Genomic DNA, 21,305 nt, shown 5'->3' on the forward strand with positions numbered 1-21,305 from the left:
ATTGATAGGCCATTGTGAAGTGGATTGACAAAGGATTTAATTGGACAAGTAAAATATGACTCTTTTCTCAAACTAAGTTAAGAGATGTACCATGTGCCTAGTATTGTTATTTTACTGCTGCTCTTTAATTATTTGTTACTTTTAATTTTTTTTTTGGTATTTATATTAAAACCGCATTGTTGGTTAAGGGCTTGTAAGTCAGCATACCTGTTGTATTCGGCGCATGTGACTAATACTATTTTATTTGATTTAATTGTTGGTGTTACTTGGACTTTTGGTTCATGAGAATACATTTTTCAAAGGTTATCCAAAATTTCCAAGATGGAGGAAAATCTATCCTGACGGACCTTTATGGGTCCTTCAAAGCAAATTTGTTCAGCACGAGAGAAGATACCTACATACAAAGTTTAAGTCTCTAAGTCAAAAGGGGTGGCGGATATGAGGGTTTAAGTGAGACTGCTTATAACAGCTCCACCTAAAGGCCACTCGGTGCCACTGCCATCTATGCCTGAGTTATTTGACCATGTCAAAGGGGAAAAAATAATCAAAGTATAACAAAAGCTTTGCTGTAAACACCATAATGTGGGCCTTTGTATTTCCTGGTGATATCAAACAGTATGAGGTCATTGGGTCAACAGATCACACCACAGTGCTCCATGAGTCATCACTGACCTGATGTTGAGATAGGTCAGCATCTGCAAGTTGATGATGGTTTCTGGGATGCATTTGATGCAGTTGTGGTATAGGTTGAGGGACTCGAGTGGGGCGAACAGACACACCTCTGGGGGAATCTCTGTGAGCCTGTTCTTCGACAGATCTGGGGGAGGGAAAGAGAGACAGAGAGACAGCAGGTGAGGGTCATGGGTACCCAGGAACTATATACACAGTACTGTATGTACACTACATAATCATTAGTATGTGGACACCTGCTCGCCAAGAATTGCATATCATTTGGTGTCTCCACTCTTCTGGGAAGGATTTCCACTACAGCAGATGAGTTCCCACATTTTTCAGCATGTTTTTTAAAAATAGATATATTTAGATTTGTATTTTTTTTTTTTTTTTTTTGGGGGGGTGAACATATACAGGATGCTACCCTAAACAACATAACCTTCATTCCAAATCGAAACTCTAAACCTACAACCTGATTTGGATGGAATTACTTGGAATGCTTCCCACACTCAAAGATTATTATTCCCAAACTATACATCAAATGTTTGGGGAAACAAGAAGACATGAAAACCTCATCCAACCTGGAGCTGAGTGAGTAATGCTCAGTCTGAAGCAAAAAAAAAAATGTTACCATCAAAAGCCAAGAAGAAAAATACATTACAATTATATATTTTACTTTAATAAGGACTGAATGCTCAGGCTACCAAGCTTTGCTAGAACAACTTCAATTAGCACTGACGTGTGAAGCGAGAGGTGTCGAAGACTTTGAGCCCAAACATTGGCTGGCTACCACAAGTGGGTAACACCTAATGCTGCTTGGATTCCACCTGGTGATCTGTTCACCATCTACCCTGGCTCGTCTCCCCCCTCGGTCTCTCTCCCGAGCTTTCACTCGCCTCCAGCACACATGCACTGTTGGGGCGAGTGACTCTAAATTTACAATAAATTCCCCCAAGTCGTTATACATTTAATTTTTTGTATTGTGCATTTTTCTATTTACCTCATGACTCCTTTATGCTTTGTTGACTACAAACTTTCTTTACCCAACCGTGGAACAGACTGTTTGTTCCCACACTCGAGACTCTGACTTTCTATTGGTTACACAGACTTTTGGCCTCCCATCCCATTCTAAACACCTCTCGCAGGCTTTTTTATTCATGTTACCTGATGAAATTGCTGTACAATATGATCTTGTTGCCATCTGATGCACATTCAGATGTCATAAATCAGCACTGCAGTGCTCTCCTTGTACTATGCCGTGCCTTGATTGTATTTCAGTTGATGAGATCTGGAAATGTGCATATACACCCTGGCCCATCTACTGTTGCTAGCCCCAATTCTGACTTGTGCTCTGATATCTGCTTCACTGATTACTGCTCCTGTAAAAGCCTTACCTAAAATGGATCAATTGAAAGTGTGGGTTCAGAGCTCCATTCCAGATGTGTTGGTCATTACTGAGACGTGCTTAAGAAAGAGTGTTTTGAATACTGATGTTAACCTCTTTAAGCTAGGGGGCACTATTTTTACGTTTGGAAAAATAACGTTCCCAAAGTAAAACGGCCTATTTCTCAGGCCCATATGCTAGAATATGCATATAATTTACAGATTAGGATAGAAAATTCTAAAGTTTTCAAAACTGTCAAAATATTGTCTGTGAGTATAACAGAATTGATATTGCAGGCAAAAACCTGAGAAAAATCAAACCTGAGGAAAATCAAACCAGGAAGTGGCTTCTATTTTGAAAGCCCCATGTTTCATAGCCTGCCGTTGCTCCATTTAAAGGGATATCAAACAGATTCATTTTCCTATCACTTCCTCAAGGTGTCAACAGTCTTTAGACATAGTTTCAGGCTTTTATTTTGAAAAATGAGCGAGAAAGATAACATCGCGTCAGTGGATAGCTGGGTGTTCGCATGAGTTTAGCTTGTGCAACAGAGTGGGGCAGCCATAGTCTCTCCCTCTCCTACTGAAAAAGAGACAGTGCCGGTTGATATATTATCAATTATATATATTTAAAACAACCTGAGGATTGATAATAAAAAAAGTTTGACATGTTTCTGTGGACATTACGGATACTATTTGGAATTTTCGTCTGCGTTGTCGTGACCGCTCGAGCCTGTGGATTTCTGAACATAATGCGCCAAACAAACAAAGGTATTTTGGGTATAAAAATAATCTTTATGGAACAAAAGGAACATTTGTTGTGTAACTGGGAGTCTCGTGAGTGAAAACGGTAAGCAATTCATTTATTGCTTTTCTGATTTTCGTGACCAAGCTACTTTGATGCTAGGTGTTCATAATGTTTTGTCTAGTGATCGATAAACTTGCAAACGCTTGGATTGCTTTCGCTGTAAAGCATATTTTCAAAATCTGACACTACAGGTGGATTAACAAAAAGCTAAGCTGTGCTTTGCTATATTGCACTTGTGATTTCATGACTATAAATATTTTTTGTAATACTATTTGAATGTGGCGCTCCGCAATTTTAGCGGTTGTTGATGACAATTATCCCACTAACGGGATGGGTTGCGTCATGAAGTTAACCTTTCTGGTTATAAACTTTTTTGGCAAGACAGATCTTCCAAAGGTGGGGGAGTGGCAATCTTTACCAAGGATCACCTTCAGTGTTCAGTTGTCTCCACCAAGTCTGTCCCCAAACAATTTGATTTGCTAGTTTTAAGTATTACACTTTCAAATAGCTCTTTGTTGACTGTTGCTGGGTGCTATCGTCCTCCATCAGCACCGAGCTGTACCCTACCTGCCCTAAGCTCTCTCCTGGCCCCTTACACTAAATCTGAATTTGTCCTGGTAGGTGACCTAAACATGCTTAAACCACCTGACCAAGTCCTAAAGCAATGGGACTCCCTAAATCTTTCTCAGATTATTATCAATCCCACAAGGTATGACTCCAAACACCCAGAAAAGGCTACTCTTCTTGATGTTACTTTCACAAATTATCCTGATAGGTATCAGTCTGGTGTTTTCTGTAATGACCTTAGTGATCACTGTTTTACAGCCTGTGATCGTAATGGCTGCTCTGTGAAACGACCTGTCCTGATTTGTCATAGACGCTTGCTAAAAAACTTTATTGAGCAAGCCTTCCTTCATGAACTGGCCTCTGTAAAATGGTATAGAAGCAGCTTGATCCCCCTTCTGCCGAAGACACATGGACTTTGTTTTTTGATATTTTCAATGGTATTGTTAACAAACACACCCCATAAAGAAAATGAGAATTAAAAACAGGTTCAGCCCCTGGTTTGACCGTGATCTTGCAGAGTTACTCCACCTCAAGAATTGCATTTAGCGAAAGGCTCGGCACACGCATACTCAGGCTGACTGGCTATCATTCAGGCAAATGAGAAATAAGTGTACTCAGGCTATCCGGAAGGCCAAAGTTAGTTACTTTTAGCAGTTCTGTCTCTGTGGGTCTAACCCCAAGAAGTTAAAGGTTAAAGAAAACGGTTAAAGACCTGGAGAATAAACCCTTCTCCTCACAGCTGCCCATGTCCCTTAAAGTTGATGTGGTTGTTACTGACAAGAAGCACATGGCTGCGCTCTTTCATCACCACTTCATTAAGTCAGGATTCCTATTTGACTCAGTCATGCCTCCTTGCCAGTCCAAGATTTCCTCATCTTTCACCCATTTTAAAGCGACTATCCCTGATGCTTCTTCCCCTGCCCCGCTACAAAGTTTCTCCCTGCAGGCAGTCACTGAGTGCTAGAGGAGCTCCTGAAACTTAACCCCAAAAAACATCTGGGTCAGATGGTTTAGACCAGGGGTGTCAAAGTCAAATGGACGGAGGGCCAAATAAAAAATTTAGCTACAAGCCGAGGGCCGGACTGTTCGAATGTTCATTGAAATATTTTTAAATGACGCATATAGTCTAGTGAACCTAATTGAACCTACTGAAAACCTAACAAATATATTCCAATATGATCAGATAAATAAAGCAATATTTTCTTATGGCTCTGTCAGTAATCTTTAATTTTCAACAGACACAAAAGACAAATTTCCTTTATATAAAAATCCCCATAACATGAACATTAAATGAAAGAAACCGGTATTCAAGGCACCATCAGTAGCCTATATTTTCTATTTTAGCAAAAGTGGGCTAAATTTACTTCAAAGAAAAAAACAATAATAGCAATTTTCTATCATCCACTCAACTGAAATATTTTTAAAATATAATTGGATTGAAATACAATAAAATAAAGTGCAAAAATCTATTAATCAAAAACAACACTTTGTTTAAGGAGAAGTAACATGCAGTGAAAACAAATATTAAACTTTAACTTTTAAACTTGAACTGAGTAAAAACTCTAAATATGTGATTGCACAGTAATGTTCACTTGTTTGAGGTTGAGGGTGATACTTGGTGGTGTCCCATCTTTTCCACAAGTTCATCAATGTTCGGGGTAAGGCTCTGAGCTGAGGAAATCCTCAGAATTGAGTGGAGGTGTTCAGCAGTAAGTCGACTTCTGTGTGATGTTTTGTTCAAGTTCATCAAAGAAAACAGTTGTTCACACAGGTATGTGCTGCCAAACATAGACAACGTTTGAGCAGCCTGGATGCGCAGCTGGGGCATTGTGTCGGGGAGGAAACGGGCGAACTCCGCAGCACCCACTGCCGCATATTTTGCCCTCAGTGCATCATTGCATTGGAGGTCAATCAACTCCATTTGGAGGTTTGGTGGTGAGCTTTCCACGTCAACAGCAAATGGGTTACCGAGCAGTTCCAACCTGCTTTTTTGTGCTTCAAAGTCAGCAAATCGGCCTTCGAAAGTCAGCGGCAAGCATACCTATTTTATCAGCCAACTGTGCGCTCGGGAACGCACTGGTAGAGAGCTTCTCTTTCATGGTCTGGCAGCTGGGAAAGTGGCTCAAATTTTCTTTCCGCATCTGCGTCTCCCACAGAGTCAGTTTGGTTTTAAATGCCTTCACTGTACTGTACATATCAGAGATGACACGATCCCGACCCTGCAGCTGCAAGTTCATTGCATTCAGATGACTCGTAATGTCACACAGAAAAGCCATTTCACACAGAAACATTTCGTCTCGGAGTTGTGTTGTGTCTTTCCCTTTGCTGTCCAAGAACAGACAAATCTCCTCACGAAGCTCGAAACATCTTTGAAGCACCTTTCCCTGGCTTAGCCATCGCACCTCTGTGTGATAAGGCAAATCACCATGCTCCGTTTCTAACTCCGTCAGAAATGCCTTGAACTGGCGGTGATTCAAACCTTTGGCTCTGATAAAGTTAACTGTGCGCGTGATGATGCTCATTACATGCTCCATTTTCAAGGCTTTACCGCACAACGCTTCCTGGTGTATGATACAATGATAAGCTGTCAGCTCACCTGTCGCGTTTTCCTCTTGCATCTTTTCCCGTATCTTCGTCACCAGTCCGCTCCTGTGTCCACACATCGCAGGTGCTCCGTCGGTTGTCAAACCCACGAGTTTTTCCAAGGCAGCTCCATCTCATTTACACATCTTGACACCTCTTCATACAAATCATGCCCCGTAGTTGTGCCATGCATAGGACGTAAAGCCAAAAACTCCTCTGTCACGCTTAGGCTGGAGTCCACTCCGCGGATGAAAATTGACAACTGGGCAATGTCAGAAATGTCGGTGCTCTCATCCACAGCCAAGGAATATGCAATGAAATCTTTTCCCTTTTTCACAAGCTGCTCTTTTAGATTGATGGACAACTGGTCTACTCTCTCGGCAATGGTGTTTCTGCTCAGACTCACATTTAAAAAGAGTTGCCTTTTTTCTGGGCAAACTTCGTCACAAACTTTAATCATGCAGTTTTTGATGAAATCCCCCTCCGTAAATGGCCGGGCTGATTTAGCGATCTCTTCTGCCAAAATAAAACTGGCCTTGACAGCAGCCTGGCCTTGTGATTTGGCTTTTTGAACAGAGCCTGTCGAGATTTGAGGCCTCGTTTTAATTCCTCTGCCTTTTGTAGCCTTTGTTCCATGTCCATATTCTTGTTTTTGTCCGCGTGTTTCGTTTCATAATGTCGTCTCAGATTATACTCTTTCAGTACCGCCACACTTTCTCCACACAGAAGACACACAGGTTTTCCAGCTACCTCCGTGAACAAATACTCCGACTCCCACCTTGTTTGAAACCCCCGGTTCTCAGTGTCCACCTTCCGTTTTGCCATTTTTGATGGGTATCTGAAAGTTAATTTTACTGTGATGCTGACAACTGCTGTGCCAATAAATATTGAAATGAAGCAGCCTACTGCTCGGTGCGTCACCGTTGCATTGTGGGAAATGTAGTATTGGTGCGTGTAAAAGATCTGCGGGCTGCCGGCTTGCTGCGGTCTGCGGGCCGGTTCTAATAATAAATTAAGATCATCCCAGGGGCCGTAAAAAACCTTCTCGCGGGCCGGATGTGGCCCGCGGGCCTTGACTCTGACATATGTGGTTTAGACCCTTTCTTCTTTAATGTTGCTGCCCCTATCATCGCCAAGCCTATCGCTGAGCTTTTTAACCTGTCTCGTTCCCATTGCTTGGAAGGCAGCCACAGTTCATCCTTTAATTAAAAGGGGGAGATCAAGCTGATCCTAACTGTTATAGGCCTAGTTCTATTATGCCCTGTTTATCAAAAGTGTTGGAAAACTTGTCAATAATCAACTGACTAGCGTTCTTGATGTCTATAGTATTCTCTCTGGTATGCAATCTGGTTTCCGCTCAGGTTATGGATGTGTCAAAGCAACCATAAAGGTCCCCAATGATGTCACCATTGCCCTTGATTCTATGCAATGTTGTGCTACTATATTTCTATTGACTTGGCCAAAGCTTTTGATACGGTAGACCATTCCAATCTTGTGAGCCGGCTAAGGAATATTGGTGTCTTCGGCATGGTTTGCTAACTACCTCTCTCAAAGAGTGCAGTGTATAAAGTCAGAAAATCTGTTGTCTCAGCCACTGCCTGTCACCAAGGGAGTACCCCAAGGCTCAATCCTAGGCCCCACGCTATTCTCAATTTACACCAACAACATAGCTCAGGCAGTAGGAAGCTCTCTCATCCATTTATATGCAGATGATAGTCTTATACTCAGCTGGCCCCTCCCCAGATTGTGTGTTAAATAATCTACAACAAAGCTTTCTTAGTGTCCAACAAGCTTTCTCTACCCTTCAACTTATTTTGAATACCTCCAAAACAAAGGTCATGTGGTTTGGTAAGAAGAATGCCCCGCTCCCTACAGGTGTGATTACAACCTCTGAGGGTTTAGAGCTTAAGGTAGTCACCTCATACAAGTACTTGGGAGTATGGCTACACAGTACACTGTCCTTCTCTCAGCACATAAAAAAGCTGCAGGCTAAAGTTAAATCTAGACTTGGTTTCCTCTATCGCAATCACTCCACTTTGTCCTATATTTATGTTATTTATTTATTTTAATCCCAGCCCCCGTCCCCGCAGGAGGTCTTTTGCCTTTTAGTAGGCCGTCATTGTAAATAAGAATTTGTTCTTAACTGACTTACCTAGTTAAAAGGTTAAATAAATACTTTTTTAAAAAGATGTTGGAACATTGCTGCAGGGACTTGCTTCCATTCAGCCACGAGCATTAGTGAGGTCGGGCACTGATGTTGGGTGATTAGGCCTGGCTCGCAGTCAGCATCCCAATTCATCCCAAAGGTGTTCGATGGGTTTGAGATCAGGAATCTGTGCAAGCCAATCAAGTTCAGAGAAGGCGTTTCCACTGCTCCAATGGTGCTGAGTTTTACACCACTCCAGCCAACACTTGGTATTGGCCATGGTGATCTTAGGCTTGTGTATGGCTGCTCGGACATGGAAAGCCATTTCATGACGCTACAGACAAGCAGTTATTGTGCCCAAGTTACTTCTAGAGGCAGTTTGGAACTCGATAGTGAGTGTTGCGCAACAGAGGACAGATAATTTTTACACGCAACTCGGTGGCCCCGTTCTGTGAGCTTGTGTGGCCTACCACTTCACGGCTGAGCTGCTGAGTTGTTGCTCCAAGACATTTCCACTTCACAATAACAGCACTTACAGTTGACTGGGGCAGCTCTAGCAGGGCATACATTTTACAAATTGACTTGTTGGAAAGGTGGAATCATATGACCGTGCCATGTTGAAAGTCACGGTGCTCTTTATTAAGGCCATTCTACTAGATTTTATACACCTCTCAGCAACAAGTGCGATAGCCGAATCAACTCATTTGAAGGGGTGTCAACATACTTTTGTATATAGTATATATGGTAAATAACATTATCAAGTAGCACAGATCAGGTGTGCAATATGTATCCAAAATGTAGTGTAAGAAAGGATCCAAATAGTGTCTCCAGAAACAGCTATAGGCTGAGACGGATGAAATCCTCTGGGAGAGTAGATTGATACCAGGCAGCCTTGACTGATCAATATGTCTGAATGAGTGATCGATGGGAACAAGGCATGATCTTCAAAAGACAGAGCTGAAATTACACTAGGCCTTAGCACAGTTACAATACAAAGACAATCACCAGATCCAGTCAGTCTTGCCCATCTCGATATAATCGCTTGAATTACAGGAGTCCGCCCTGTTCCGCTGCTATATCTGTGCAACAGCTTTGCAATTGCTCCTTTGTGGCGCTGTTGCAGTGGATACTTTTATCAAATATATGCCAGGGATTCACTGACCAATGGTGAATCTGAGACATTTAAAATCAGCCAGAGTTCAGACCTCATCATCACATCACATAATACTTTATAGGCTTCAATGACAGGTACTATTTAACCCCGCTACTAATAAAAGGTTAGGGTAAGAAGTGTATAATTATGCTTCCCTCATGAGACAAATATTTAGCTGAATTTAGACTCACAGAGCGAACACTAATTTCAGACAGCCATGAAGAACACGGGTCACTGTCCCCTTCAGATAAAAATGGTTGTGATTCAGGAGGCCCGTCCCTCTGTCCAATAATTAATGTGGATAGCAAGTGGAGCGCACAGCACACATTACTGTACCCCTCCTCAGCCCAAGCTGTGCTATCTGGCAGCCGCCACTGCCACTCCAAGATCCAGCGAATGAGGTTCCTCCTCCTCCAATCAGGAAGAGCCTCATCCTCCAATCAAATGAAATAATAAATAAAATGTCAAATGTGTCATGCGCCGAATACAACAGCCTTTACAGTGAAATGCTTATTTACGAGCCCATTCCCAAGGGTGCAGACTGAAAATAAGACAAATATTTGCAAAATAAAAAGGAAATATTAAGAGACTCATTGTAGCTCCTCCGTTCACAAATAACACTGTCTGCAATACAACTACTGCAGATACCTACTTCAAAACCCTCCATTCACAACACGCTGGGTACTCTGGTTTACCACCTCAATTCTTATTTACACACACACACGACTCTATCACAACCACACTTTACATTATAAAACAGGTGATATTCCATCACATAGTTTACACTTCAATTGGAATGCTCACTATCCCTCTGTTCATTATGTATTACGTCTATTCTAACAACGTCTAGATACGCTACTTGACGCGGATGTCGATTAAGGCAGCCCCCTCGCACCTCTGATTCAGAGGGGTTGGGTTAAATGCGGAAGACACGTTTCAGTTGAAGGCATTCAGTTGTACAACTGACTAGGTATCCCCCTTTCCTTAATCAACTGATAGCTGTGTGGTGAGCGCTCTGGCACAAAAATGGTCACCGTGCATCACCCAGGTGGGTGATGGTGAGTTTCCCCCTAAAGCACTTTGAGTACCTCAGTTAGTAGAAAAGTACTATATAAATCAAATAAATTATTATACGATCCCTTCTCTCTATGGGAATACATTGGAATATATTTCCAAAAATGAAAATAACAAAGTACAAAAAAAAAACTTTAAATTAAAACCAAAATTAAACCAATTATTATTAAACCCATGGTCTTGCAGATCTCGGGGATTGGGCAGAGCTATTGATGGTCAGTTATTATCATTGGGATTGAAAGTTCTCGTGACGCCTACATACTGGTCTTGACGAGAAGAAAATAAACTGTCGGGGGAGGTTCTCTTCTGCAGTGTTTCAACCAATCCAGTAGATGTGGAGGAGGAGTTAAGATGGAGTGTCGCCTTAACGTTCAAAAGTGAAAGTCGCGTCACAGGTTCCCTTTCCATTTGCCCTGAAACCCGGAGCATCCGGGTTGTTGGGGACCCAGTAGATGCTGTGTCCCTGAGGCTGGGGCTCTGATGTAGAGCACAGGCCGCTCTGTGAAGGAGAGCTCTGCGGTGCTCCGTGAAGGATTAAGCAACTGAATCTGCAAGATGCTCACGTGACGGGACGTGTGTGTTTATCCGCATTTGTGTGCGTCTTTGTGTGCTTCAGTAGTGCATGCAAAGGGGGGAAGGAGGTTGTGCTGATACAGCTTCTAAATGAACGTTTGACAACGGTTGAGTTCCCCAAATACAGTGGGAGTTGATTCCTGAGCAGTCTAATAAACTGACCCCAGCCCTGTGTTTGTGTGTAGGGGCGAGTGTTCAGCATGGTGAGTGGGAGGGTGTTAGCTGCCAAAACAACGTTGGCTATTTAATTAGAGAGAAGGCAGATACGGCAGGACTAAAACGTTAGGCCACTCACAGGCCGTGGCAGCCTACCTGATATAATGGCCCCGTTTGTCTCTCATCACTGAACCTAAGACTGCATAAAGACGCCCAACGAATCCTTGCATTAAAAAAAAAAATCTAAAATCCAGATATTTGACTGAGTCTCGTGTACATCTTTAAGCTAAGTTAAAGCCCAATCAGGACAAATTCCTGAAACGTATTCCTTTCTTTCGGGTTTTCTGGGAATAACCAGTCAGGCAAATGAGAATAAGAGGAAACTGGGGCAACCATCCAGTCAGATCTCACATGGCAGACAAGCCATTTTAGGCAGAGTGGGAACACAACAAACATCAATACTTGTCAGGCACCCACTCAGTCACCCACTCAGTCACCCACTCTCTGTTCAGAGAGAAAGAGATATGACAAGTTGTTTTGGCAGAACATGAGGAGAGCCATCTCTGAGCAAGCCTGTTACAAATTGCAGCAGTAACTGTGTGGGAGACATTTTGCATAAGGAAGTGTTTAACTCCATTCCTGAGGCAGCGGGTCAGGAGAGTTCTGAGCGGGAGAGACATCCCTGCTCCACAGAACAACAGCCACCACTAACACGCGCACACAGTCCGGTACAAAAAGGTACAGACCAAAAATAGAGCTGAGGAGACCAACAGATCGGTCTCTCCATCACACAGAGCACCAGCCAGGCTGTTCAGTCGAACACATAACTACTGAAATGGGACAAAACCCCAATAACCTCCTCAGAGATGACAGCATGCACACCACATCAAAGACTCTGTAGCACAGGGAGCACAATCTGCATTCCAGTGAGACGGCTCCTCGAGAAATACAGTACCAGTCAAAAGTTTGTACCCACCTACTCAGTCAAAAGGGTTTAATTTAAAAAAAAAACTATTTTCTACATTGTAGAATAATGGTGATCAAGTAACCAATTTTAAAAAGTGTTAAACAAATCTAAATATTTTATATTTGAGATTCTTCAAAGTAGCCACCCTTTGCCATGATGACAGCTTTGCACACTCTTAGCATTCTCTCCACAAGATTCATGAAGAATAGTTTTCCAACAGTCTTGAAGGTGTTCCCACATATGCTTTTTCTTCACTCTGCGGTCCGACTCATCCCGAACCATCTTAATTGGGTTTAGGTCGAGTGATTGTGGAGGCCAGGTCATCTGATACAGCACTCCATCACTCTCCTTCTTGGTCAAATAGCCCTTACACAGCCTAGAGGTTTGTTGGGTCATTGTCCTGTTGAAAAACAAATGATAGTCCTACTAAGAGCAAACCAGAAGTGGATGGCGTATCGCTGCAGAATACTGTGGTAGCCATGCTGGTTAAGTAGTTAAATGTTCTACATAAGTCACTGACAGTGTCACCAGCAAAGCACTCCCACACCAGCAGACCTCCTCCTCCATGCTTTACGTTGGGAACAACACATGCAGAGATCATCCGTTCACCTACTCTGCATCTCACAAAGACATGGCAGTTGGAACCAAAAATCTCAAATTTGGACAATGAGGACAGATTTCCACCGGTATAATGTCCATTGCTCGTGTCTCTTCTTATTGACATGATGTACTGTTGTTTCTCTTTGCTTATTTGAGCTGTTCTTGGCATAATATGGACTTGATATTTTACCAAATAGGGATATCTTCTGTATACCACCCCTAACTTGTCACAATACAACTGATTGGCTCAAACGCATTAAGAAGGAAAGAAATTCCACAAATAACACCTGTTTATTGAAATGCATTCCAGGTGACTACCTCATGAAGCTGGTTGAGAGAATGCCAAGAGTGTGCAAAGCTGTCATCGAGGCAAAGGGTGGCTACTTTGAAGAATCTCAAATATAAAATATATTTTGATTTGTTTAACACTTTTTTGGTTACTACATGATTCCATATGTGTTATTTCATAGTTTTGATGTCATCACTATTATTCTACAATGTAGAAAATAGTCCAAATAAAGAAAAACCCTGGAATGAATAGGAGGGTCTGAACTTTTGACTGGTACTGTATACCTACACTTATTCCAATATAATATCAAAGTCAGTGTCCTTGTAGAATAATGAATAAAGCTAATTCAATATCCTTGACAGGTGAACTTGACCCACTTCATCAGTGAGAGTTAGTCAACTAGGGACTGGAGACTGTGTGCTTTTCCATTCCACAACATGAGGATTAGCGATTAACATAATAGAAGAGACCCTTCTTGCCTCTCACCAGTCCACCACAACAGCAGCACCAGCCCGTTCCTCTACTCCTGCCTGCAGGAAACATGGGAACCTCAAATATTCAGACGGCAGCCCATTCAGTGAGGTCAGCATACGACTGGCACGCATATGAGAGCGAGTGCAAGAGAGAGAAAGAGCGAGCGAGAGATGAGCTCAGGTATGCACTCAGAGCTGGCCTAGATTTAAGCCCTTATGGGATATAGAGAGGGGAGCCAGCACCCACATTGTGAAATTTTTATTTTATTTTATTTCACCTTTATTTAACCAGGTAGGCTAGTTGAGAACAAGTTCTCATTTGCAACTGCGACCTGGCCAAGATAAAGCATAGCAGTGTGAACAGACAACACAGAGTTACACATGGAATAAACAATTAACAAGTCAATAACACAGTAGAAAAAAATGGGCAGTCTATATACAATGTGTGCAAAAGGCATGAGGAGGTAGGCGAATAATACAGTTTTGCAGATTAACACTGGAGTGATAAATGATCAGATGGTCATGTACAGGTAGAGATATTGGTGTGCAAAAGAGCAGAAAAATAAATAAATAAAAACAGTATAAAAAACAGTATGGGAATGAGGTAGGTGAAAATGGGTGGGCTATTTTCCTATAGACTATGTACAGCTGCAGCGATCGGTTAGCTGCTCGGATAGCTGATGTTTGAAGTTGGTGAGGGAGATAAAAGTCTCCAACTTCAGCGATTTTGCAATTCGTTCCAGTCACAGGCAGCAGAGTACTGGAACGAAAGGCGGCCAAATGATGTGTTGGCTTTAGGGATGATCAGTGAGATACACCTGCTGGAGCGCGTGCTACGGATGGGTGTTGCCATCGTGACCAGTGAACTGAGATAAGGCGGAGCTTTACCTAGCATGGACTTGTAGATGACCTGGAGCCAGTGGGTCTGGGGACGAATATGTAGTGAGGGCCAGCCGACTAGAGCATACAAGTCGCAGTGGTGGGTGGTATAAGGTGCTTTCGTGACAAAACGGATGGCACTGTGATAGACTGCATCCAGTTTGCTGAGTAGCGTGTTGGAAGCCATTTTGTAGATGACATCGCCGAAGTCGAGGATCGGTAGGATAGTCAGTTTTACTAGGGTAAGCTTGGCAGCGTGGTGAAGGAGGCTTTGTTGTGGAATAGAAAGCAGACTCTTGATTTGATTTTCGATTGGAGATGTTTGATGTGGGTCTGGAAGGAGAGTTTGCAGTCTAGCCAGACACCTAGGTACTTATAGATGTCCACATATTCAAGGTCGGAACCATCCAGGGTGGTGAGTCGGGCATACGGGTGCAGGCAGCGATCGGTTGAAAAGCATGCATTTGGTTTTACTCGCGTTTAAGAGCAGTTGGAGGCCACGGAAGGAGTGCTGTATGGCATTGAAGCTCGTTTGGAGGTTAGATAGCACAGTGTCCAATGACGGGCAGAAAGTATATAGAATGGTGTCGTCTGCGTAGAGGTGGATCAGGGAATCGCCCGCAGCAAGAGCAACATCATTGATATACACAGACAAAAGAGTCGGCCCGAGAATTGAACCCTGTGGCACCCCCATAGAGACTGCAAGAGGACCGGACAGCATGCCCTCCGATTTGACACACTGAACTCTGTCTGCAAAGTAATTGGTGAACCAGGCAAGGCAGTCATCCGAAAAACCGAGGCTGTTGAGTCTGCCGATAAGAATATGGTGATTGACAGAGTCGAAAGCCTTGGCGAGGTCGATGAAGACGGCTGCACAGTACTGTCTTTTATCGATGGCGGTTATGATATCGTTTAGTACCTTGAGTGTGGCTGAGGTGCACCCGTGACCGGCTCGGAAACCAGATTGCACAGCGGAGAAGGTACGGTGGGATTCGAGATGGTCAGTGACCTGTTTGTTGACTTGGCTTTCGAAGACCTTAAATAGGCAGGGCAGGATGGATATAGGTCTGTAACAGTTTGGGTCCAGGGTGTCTCCCCCTTTGAAGAGGGGGATGACTGCGGCAGCTTTCCAATCCTTGGGGATCTCAGACGATATGAAAGAGAGGTTGAACAGGCTGGTAATAGGGGTTGCGACAATGGCGGCAGATAGTTTCAGAAATAGCGGGTCCAGATTGTCAAGCCCAGCTGATTTGTACGGGTCCAGGTTTTGCAGCTCTTTCAGAACATCTGCTATCTGGATTTGGGTAAAGGAGAACCTGGAGAGGCTTGGGTGAGGAGCTACGGGGGGGGGGGGGGGAGCTGTTGGCCGAGGTTGGAGTAGCCAGGCGGAAGGCATGGCCAGCCGTTGAGAAGTGTTTATTGAAGTTTTCGATAATCATGGATTTATCGGTGGAGACCGTGTTTCCTAGCCTCAGTGCAGTGGGCAGCTGGGAGGAGGTGCTCTTGTTCTCCATGGACTTCACAGTGTCCCAGAACTTTTGGAGTTGGAGCTACAGGATGCAAACTTCTGCCTGAAGAAGCTGGCCTTAGCTTTCCTGACTGACTGCGTGTATTGGTTCCTGACTTCCCTGAACAGTTGCATATCACGGGGCTATTCGATGCTATTGCAGTCCGCCACAGGATGTTTTTGTGCTGGTCGAGGGCAGTCAGGTCTGGAGTGAACCAAGGGCTGTATCTGTTCTTGGTTCTGCATTTTTTGAACGGAGCATGCTTATCTAGAATGGTGAGGAAGTTACTTTTAAAGAATGACCATGCATCCTCAACTGACGGGATGAGGTCAATGTCCTTCCAGGATACCCGGGCCAGGTCGATTAGAAAGGCCTGCTCACAGAAGTGTTTTAGGGAGCGTTTGACAGTGATGAGGGGTGGTCGTTTGACTGCGGCTCCGTGGCGGATACAGGCGATGAGGCAGTGATCGCTGAGATCCTGGTTGAAGACAGCAGAGGTATATTTGGAGGGCCAGTTGGTCAGGATGACGTCTATGAGGGTGCCCTTGTTTACAGAGTTAGAGTTGTACCTGGTGGGTTCCTTGATGATTTGAGTGAGATTGAGGGCATCTAGCTTAGATTGTAGGACTGCCGGGGTGTTAAGCATATCCCAGTTTAGGTCACCTAACAGAACGAACTCTGAAGCTAGATGGGGGCGATCAATTCACAAATGGTGTCCAGGGCACAGCTGGGAGCTGAGGGGGTCGGTAGCAGGCGGCAACAGTGAGAGACTTGTTTCTGGAGAGAGTAATTTTCAAAATTAGTAGTTCAAACTGTTTGGGTATGGACCTGGAAAGTATGACATTACTTTGCAGGCTATCTCTGCAGTAGACTGCGACTCCGCCCCTTTGGCAGTTCTATCTTGACGGAAGATGTTATAGTTTGGTATGGAAATCTCTGAATTTTTGGTGGCCTTCCTGAGCCAGGATTCAGACACGGCAAGGACATCAGGGTTAGCAGAGTGTGCTAAAGCAGTGAGTAAAACAAACTTAGGGAGGAGGCTTCTGATGTTGACATGCATAAAACCAAGACTTTTTCGATCACAGAAGTCAACAAATGAGGGTACCTCGGGACATGCGGGGCCTGGGTTTACCTCCACATCACCCGCGGAACAGAGAAGGAGTAGTATGAGGGTACGGCTAAAGGCTATCAAAACTGGTCGCCTAGAGCGTTGGGGGCAGAGGATAAGAGGAGCAGGTTTCTGGGCATGGTAGAATATATTCAGGGCATAATGCGCAGACAGGGGTATGGTGGGGTGCGGGTACAGCGGAGGTAAGCCCAGGCACTGGGTGATGATGAGAGAGGTTGTATCTCTGGACATGCTGGTTGTAATGGGTGATGTCACCGCATGTGTGGGGGTGGGACAAGGGAGGTAACAGGGGTATGCAGAGTGGATCTAGGAGCTCCATTGTGAACTAAAACAATGATAACTAACCTGAACAACAGTATACAAGGCATATTGACATTTGAGAGAGACACACAGCGAGGCATACAGTAGTCACAGGTGTTGAATTGAGAAAGCTAGCTAAAAACAGTGGGCGAGGCTAATCAGCTAGCACAACAAACAGCAGGTAAAATGGCGTTGACTAGGCAACTGGGCCGACAGATAAAACAAACAAGCAGAGTTGAGTACCGTGATTAATGGGCAGTCCAGTGTGCGTCAGCTATGTAGCCAAGAGATCAGTGTCCAGGGGGCAGCGGTGGATGGGGCAGGGGGGCTGGGCTGGCGAGTGTTATCCAGGTTTTTATTTTATTTTTTTAACTAACAATGACTAAGTAGCTTGTAGCTAGTCAGCTGGTTAGCGTCTGGAGGTTCTTGAGTGTGTCATAAAAATAAAATTAAAATTAAAAGTAACAGCGATTCCGTACCACAGTGGGTGAGGCAAGTTTCCGGAAGGTATAAACAAAATAAAAATCAAAAAGAGATAGAAAGTAAATGGGTTCAGAGTGTTTGGGATGCAGTGATTCAGATGGTTAGCAGGCCTGTGCTAACAAGCTAACAGTTCGTAGGCCCGGGCTAGACAAGCTAGCAGTTAGCAGGCCGAATTAGCAAGCAGGGAGATAGCGAGGGCTAGAGAGTTAACCTTTGGGGGGACGTCGCGATGGGGTGAGTCTGTTTATTCCTCTTCATGCGGTCGTGGGCCCGGGTAATTGTAGCCCAGGAGTATGCTACAGGTGCTCTAGTACACTAGGTGAGCTGGAGACACAGCGTTTCAGAAAGCTCGCGGGCCTTGGCCTAACAGATGGATCTTTGACGATGTCGCAACGAAAAAGCCTGTTGAAACCACCTCGGACGATTATGTAGGCGGACCAGTCGTGATGGATCGGTGGGGCTCCGTGTCAGCAGTAAAGGGTCCAGGCCAATTGGCAAAAGAGGTATTGTTGGGCCTCTTCGGCTAGTCGGGAGATGGGCTTAGCTCGAGGCTAGCTCAAGGCTAATTGGTGCTGGTTTTGGGACAGAGACGTTAGCCAGGAGTAGCCACTCTGATTGCAGCTAGCTAGTTGCGATGATCCGGTGTAAAGGTTCAGAGCTTGCGGTAGGAATCCGGAGAAAAAGCAGTCTGATGTGCTCTGGGTTGATGTCGTGCTGGTGTCCTAGTTAGCTTTGAAGACCGCTAGCAATGGCTAACTGAGTACTAGCTAGTAGCTAGTTAGCTGGCTAGCTTCTGATGGGGGTTCCGGTTCTAAAGTAATGTATAGAAAAAGCAGATCCGTACCACATTGGGTGATGCGGGTTGCAGGAGAGTGTATTCAGCTCTAGTTGGAAAGTGAGATTAAAATATGTACGAAATATATACAGAAAAAAAAACGAATAAAACTATATTTACACTAGACAGGACGGGACAAGTGGGTGTCTCCAAACCAAACTACATTACCCACAACTCTTCCTCCCCATTCTCTATGTCTATCTGAAATCCCATTCCTGCGTGCTTCATGTCTTAAGAGTCCCATTGATTTTCTCCACACCCTATCATTACCTTGCCTGTAGACATATAGAGCACAGCACCGAGAGGAATCATTCAGAGTAACACAGGAAGAGAAGCACAACAGTTCCTCAACCTAAGCTAAACCCCATCCTTGCCAAACATAGAAAGAATTGTTCTAATAATTACATAATGCATGCGTTAGTGATAATCTTTATAACAAAGATCAAACCAGCAGTGTTCTAGACCTGGCATCACAGTCCTTTGGTTTGGCATGAGACAGACAGAGACAGAGACAGACAGAGGGGAGAGGCAATGATGGGAACCCCATGTGACAGTGACTTCTATAATCCTCAACCTCATATTCAACACAGCACAGCCAGAGAGGTGGGGCATGTGATGCCTGAGAGGACTGCTGTATAACCCTGGCCTGCCCGGCTACATCACAGAGGCAGCCAGGCAAATACACCAATATACATCTTACACCACCCCTATTACCAGCCTGTTCAACCTCTCTTTCGTATCGTCTGAGATCCCCAAGGATTGGAAAGCTGCCGCGGTCATCCCCCTCTTCAAAGGGGGAGACACCCTGGACCCAAACTGTTACAGACCTATATCCATCCTGCCCTGCCTATCTAAGGTCTTCGAAAGCCAAGTCAACAAACAGATCACTGACCATCTCGAATCCCACCGTACCATCTCCGCTGTGCAATCTGGTTTCCGAGCCGGTCACGGGTGCACCTCAGCCACGCTCAAGGTACTAAACGATATCATAACCGCCATAGATAAAAGACAGTACTGTGCAGCCGTCTTCATCGACCTGGCCAAAGCTTTTGACTCTGTCAATCATCATATTCTTATCGGCAGACTCATTTAGCCTCGGTTTTTCTAATGACTGCCTAGCCTGGTTCACCAACTACTTTGCAGACAGAGTTCAGTGTGTCATATCGGAGGGCATGTTGTCCGGTCCTCTGGCAGTCTATGGGGGTGCCACATGGTTCAATTTTCGGGCCGACTCTATTCTCTGTATATATCAATGATGTTGCTCTTGCTGCAGGCGATTCCCTGATCCACCTCTATGCAGACGACACCATTCTGTATACTTGGACACTGTGCTATCTAACCTCCAAATGAGCTTCAATGCCATACAACACTCCTTCCGTGGCTTCCAACTGCTCTTAAACGTTAGTAAAACCAAATGCATGCTTTTCAACCGTTCGCTGCCTGCACCCGCACACCCGACTAGCATCACCACCCTGGATCTATAAGTACCTAAGTGTCTGGCTAGACTGTAAACTCTCCTTCCAGACTCACATCAAACATCTCCAATCTAAAATCAAATCTAGAGTCTGCTTTCTATTTCGCAACAAAGCCTCCTTCACTCACGCCGCCAAACTTACCCTAGTAAAACTGACTATCCTACCGGTCCTCGACTTCGGCGATGTCATCTACAAAATAGCTTCCAATACTCTACTCAGCAAACTGGATGCAGTTTATCACAGTGCCATCCTTTTTGTTACTATACCACCCACCACTGCGACCTGTATGCTCTAGCCGGCTGGCCCTCACTACATATTCGTCGCCAGACCCACTGGCTCCAGGTCATCTACAAGTCCATGCTAGGTAAAGCTCCGCCTTATCTTAGCTCACTGGTCACGATGGCAACACCGACCCGTAGCACGCGCTCCAGCAGGTGTATCTCACTGATCATCCCTAAAGCAAACACCTCATTTGGCCGCCTTTCCTTCAAGTTCTCTGCTGCCTGTGACTGGAACGAATTGCAAAAATAGCTGAAGTTGGAGACTTATCTCCCTCACCAACTTTAAACATCTGCCCTCTGAGCAGCTAACCGATCGCTGCAGCTGTACATAGTCTATTGGTAAATAGCCCATCCAATTTTACCTATCTCATCCCCATATTGTTTTTATTTAATGGTGTGCAAAAGAGAAGAAAAGTATCTCTACCTGCACATGACCATCTGATCATTTATCACACCAGTGTTAATCTGCTAAATTGTAATTATACGCCTACCTCCTCATGCCTTTTGCACAATGTATATAGACTCTTTCTTTTTCCTACTGTGTTATTGACTTGTTTATTGTTTACTCCATGTGTAACTCTGTGTTGTTGTCCGTTCACACTGCTATGCTTTATCTTGGCCAGGTCGCAGTTGTAAATGAGAACTTGTTCTCAACTAGCCTACCTGGTTAAATAAAGGTGAAATAAAAAATTTAAAATACCATGGTTGTGGGCTAGCACACACACACACACACACACTAACCCCTGATACTGCCTTACTGCATAGAGTGTGCGTTTCTGTAAAGTAGAGTATTTACATTAGTCGCTACCATGGCCTATTTCACAGCTTTTCAGGTGGAGGGTTGTGTTTCGGGGCTGCTCATGATGGAAAGGGGCGGGGGCGGGGTACACATCGTCTCAGCCGTGTACCAGAGGGGAGTATAATCCCCATGCCCCACATCACCCCTCCATGGACCATCTCCCTCCACAGAA

General features: G+C 44.3%; 1 protein-coding gene across 7 annotated transcripts in view; it reads right to left on the reverse strand.

Moving 5' to 3' along the window:
- Positions 1-21,305, reverse strand: part of LOC124007255 (leucine-rich repeat and calponin homology domain-containing protein 2-like) — a 78,138-nt gene that overhangs the window by 34,712 nt on the left and 22,121 nt on the right. For all 7 annotated transcript variants that reach the window (XM_046317698.1, XM_046317691.1, XM_046317706.1 and 4 more), the window contains exon 2: positions 673-817. In XM_046317698.1, coding sequence (XP_046173654.1) covers positions 673-817 — 145 coding nt within the window. The remainder of the gene's footprint in view (positions 1-672; positions 818-21,305) is intronic.

The sequence above is a fragment of the Oncorhynchus gorbuscha genome, linkage group LG02 (genome assembly GCF_021184085.1).
Source record: "Oncorhynchus gorbuscha isolate QuinsamMale2020 ecotype Even-year linkage group LG02, OgorEven_v1.0, whole genome shotgun sequence".
NCBI classification, from domain to species: domain Eukaryota; kingdom Metazoa; phylum Chordata; class Actinopteri; order Salmoniformes; family Salmonidae; genus Oncorhynchus; species Oncorhynchus gorbuscha.